General features: G+C 50.4%; 1 protein-coding gene across 1 annotated transcript; it reads right to left on the reverse strand.

The window, feature by feature from the left end:
* Window positions 1–282: 282 nt before the first annotated feature.
* Window positions 283–974, reverse strand: LOC111694076. The gene is made up of 2 exons (XM_023460775.1): window positions 664–974; window positions 283–574 (listed from the first exon to the last, which is right to left on the reverse strand). Exons 1-2 carry the CDS (start codon window positions 972–974, stop codon window positions 283–285), a joined length of 603 nt encoding a protein of 200 aa, XP_023316543.1.
* Window positions 975–3,352: the final 2,378 nt, after the last annotated feature.

A 3,352-nucleotide genomic window follows, 5' to 3' on the forward strand; every position in this document is an offset into this window, starting at 1 on the left:
GGTTTTTTCAACTCCATGGACATCGAAGACGAAGGTCCGCTCGTCTATGCGTCTGACCGCTGGATGCGGTCCCGAGTATGGCTGCTCAAGCGGCTTGCGAATTGCGTTGATGCGTCTGAATGCTATAAACTCTCCGGGGATTTGCAACGAAGTGCCGAAAAGCATTTTGGATGGAGATGCCTGAAGGTCCTCCTTGAACGTCGTCCGAAGGCCGAGAAGAACGGCGGGCAGTGCGAGTGTCCATGGCGTCTGTGGTGAGCATTTAAGCGCCGCCGTGAGCATTCAGTGCATGCGTTCTATCATTCCGTTTCCTTTTGGCTGATGCGGGGTCGTGTGAACGTGCTTTGCACCGACAATGCTGCCGAGCTCCGCAAGAAGCCTCGACTCGAATTGACCTCCCTGGTTGGTGGTGATGGTCAAAGGGGTGCTGAACAGAGAAATCCAACCTGCGAAAAGAACTTTGGTGACCTTTGGTGCACTGATGTCGGCCAGTGAGATTGCTTGTGGCCAGCGCATGTATCGATAATCATGAGACAGTTCTGGCAACCCTGGGACATCGGCATCTTCACAATGTCTAAGTAGATGTGAACGAATCGCCCGTCTGGCGTGGTGAAATTCCCTAGCTCGGCTCGATTGTGTCAGTGGACCTTTAAGAGCTGGTACGGTACGCATTGTTTGGCCCAGTGAACGACGTCCTTGCGCAGCGATGGCCAGAAGTAGTGAAGCGCGACGCGCTTGGCTGTGACTCTGCCACTGGGGTGAGGGAGATGATGTGCTGCGTCGAAAGCTTTGCGTTTGAGCGATACGGGTAGGTAGGGCTTCTCGTCGCCTTGTCCTTCGACGTACCATAGAAGGTGGCCATCGATGGTGAGCTTGTGACACTTCACGCGTGGTTTCAGGAGAAGGTGTAACAGTTGATCGTCCTTGTCTTGCTTGGTGCTGATGCGAGCAGAAGTGATGGCTGCTGGCATCATTATAACCTCGGTGCGTGAGAGTGCATCCGCTACGACGTTTTCGGGCCCTGGTGTATACACGATCCGTTCGTCGAACTGGGAGATGAATTCCAGTTAATGTGCTTGACGGGGTGAATATTTGTCGGACCGTTGTGTGCAGAGACAATGGCTGATCAGGAAACAGGAAAGCAGAGCACACAGCTGTGGCTATGCCATTTTTAGTCGCTGTGAATGCGCTCGCGGCTTCAGGCGTGTACTTGAGTTTCTCTTTCTTTTTCGTAAGTCCTCTTAGAAGCTCCGAGAGGGGTGCCATCAGCTTTGCTGCGTGAGGCAAGCATCGCCGATAATAATTCACCATCCCGATGAATCGACGTAACTGGGTAGAGTCGTCGGGACGTGGAAACTCCAGGATGGCTTGCGATTATGGCTCGAGTGGTTTAAAACAGTCTAGGCTAATTTCATATCCGGCAAAGATGACGTATGTTCGGCCGATCTGGCATTTGTACCAATTGACGTGTGACTTCGCTCTCTGTCCCGCTCTCTGTTCACTCCCTGTAGGTGACGCAAGTGTTCCTCGTGATTTGATGAGAGTACGAAAATGTTGTCCTGATAGCACTTCACGTAGTCGAGGTTCCTTAGGAGATGGTTCATGGCGTGCTGGAATGATTGAGCGGAGTTCCGAAGTCCTAGGGGCATACCAACGAATTCGAAGAGGCCGTCATCACTGCGTTTTTTGGGATATCCTCCTCCGCTACGAGTATTAAATAGAAGGTACGGCGTACCACCGAATGTAATGATCCGGTTATATACTGGCAAATCCGGTATAGATGCCATTTCGCCTGGTTCAGCCTCGTTCTTGTAGATGTCGCTCAGCAGCTGGTTTTAGTCCGCACTGAAGAGGCCGTCTGGGACTGTCCAAGTAGCTATCGCAGAGATAGAGTGTACCTATGCGGTCGAGCCGATTAAACACTAGGGTGGTCCAAAAAATACTTTTTTTTTATATACGCTCGCTTAGCCTCTAATTATCATCAGCAAGTAGTAACAAGAAGCTCCATAAATTTTGAGCCCAAAATATCAATTTTAAAAGGTCGCTCAACGATCAAGTAAGATAAAAAACGTGAATTAATACAATTATGCCGAAAAAAAATTCAAAATTGTTCATTCTTTAAAATTAGTCATTTGAAATAGTCATATGACTTGATGAGCATTTTTACACAACTACATACGGTATATCAACGATGTTCAATGCCTATGAAGTCATTCGAAGTCCACAGAAAGTCCATTCAACGAAATTTTATAGCCTGTAATGACGGGTTTTTAGCCCATCGATTACTTTAATAAGAATAACAATAATAATAATATGTGTCGTCTGACTGAAGGGCTTGACTCTACTCGCGGTTGTCTCTCGGGTGAGGTGAGATGAAGAAAGAGTTATACGAGATTTCACAAGAGAGGGTTTATTTAGCAAACCTTAATCTAGATACAGTAGAGTGAGCTTACAGAATACCGGGTTGTCTTTGGCGGCGTCGTTCGCTGAGCGGTAGATATCGTGAGTTGGAGGGCGGGTCCGTGGCGGTGTGATCTCGGCTGGTGCGGCGTCGACGAGGGCGGCACGGCGTCGGCGTGCTGGGCGACGTCGGTGGTTGTAGCTGAGCGAGCTCGCGCACTTTTCGAATAACTGACTCGCACTGTCCTGACTGATTTGATCTGATCGGAGCCAAGCCACAGACTGGGCTGAGGATGAATCGCGAATGAACGAGCCTCGGATGAACGAGCTTTGAGTGCACGAGCTTTGAGTGAACGCGCCGTGACTGAACCGTGAAAGGAAGAAGCCGTGAATGACAATGAGCCTCGAGACTCCCTCACGTCCTGGTATATATACTGGCTGTTTCCGCGGCACCCCCTTTGTTCGGGCGGAAATCGTCGTTGACTTATGTGTCCTCCCGAGCTTGCGGTCCGCGCATTTTCGCATCCGGTAGTTTTTGCGGGAATTATAAACAAATATTCTAGTGGATGCTCGGGTCGTTTTCCTAATTGCTTGGTCCGCTTGCCCGAGCATCGGCGTACGTCGGGACACGACCTTCGCTGGCATCCGGGATTTACTTATTGCCCGGACCGATTATTAAATCGCGTGCTTTATGACAGAATCATCACGATTTTGATGCGTGGCCGCAAGCGCGAGTCATTCTCCATACAAGCGCGAGCTGCTCCATGCGTGTGCGCACAAACACAAGTGCGCGTCGCGGCGTACGTGTGCAGTCGCACACTAACTTTCGCTGCTTTATCCGTGTGCGCACACACACAAGTACGGGCCGCGGTGTACATGTGTGGCCGCCCACCAGCATGCCCGCTCGGGACTTGGTATTGCACTGGGCTGATTTGCCGCCCCGGTGTTTTAC

The sequence above is a fragment of the Trichogramma pretiosum genome, unplaced genomic scaffold (assembly GCF_000599845.2).
Source record: "Trichogramma pretiosum strain Unisexual culture from Peru unplaced genomic scaffold, Tpre_2.0 scaffold111, whole genome shotgun sequence".
NCBI classification, from domain to species: Eukaryota; Metazoa; Arthropoda; class Insecta; order Hymenoptera; family Trichogrammatidae; genus Trichogramma; species Trichogramma pretiosum.

What these genes read in the sequence shown, in the direction of transcription:
- LOC111694076 (XM_023460775.1), bottom strand. Translation starts at nt 974, where the DNA reads ATGATGCCAGCAGCCATCACTTCTGCTCGCATCAGCACCAAGCAAGAC. An exon ending in TGGGCCAAACAATGCGTACC is followed by an intron (nt 575 to 663) that starts GTACCAGCTCTT and finishes ACATCTACTTAG; the next exon opens with ACATTGTGAAGATGCCGATG.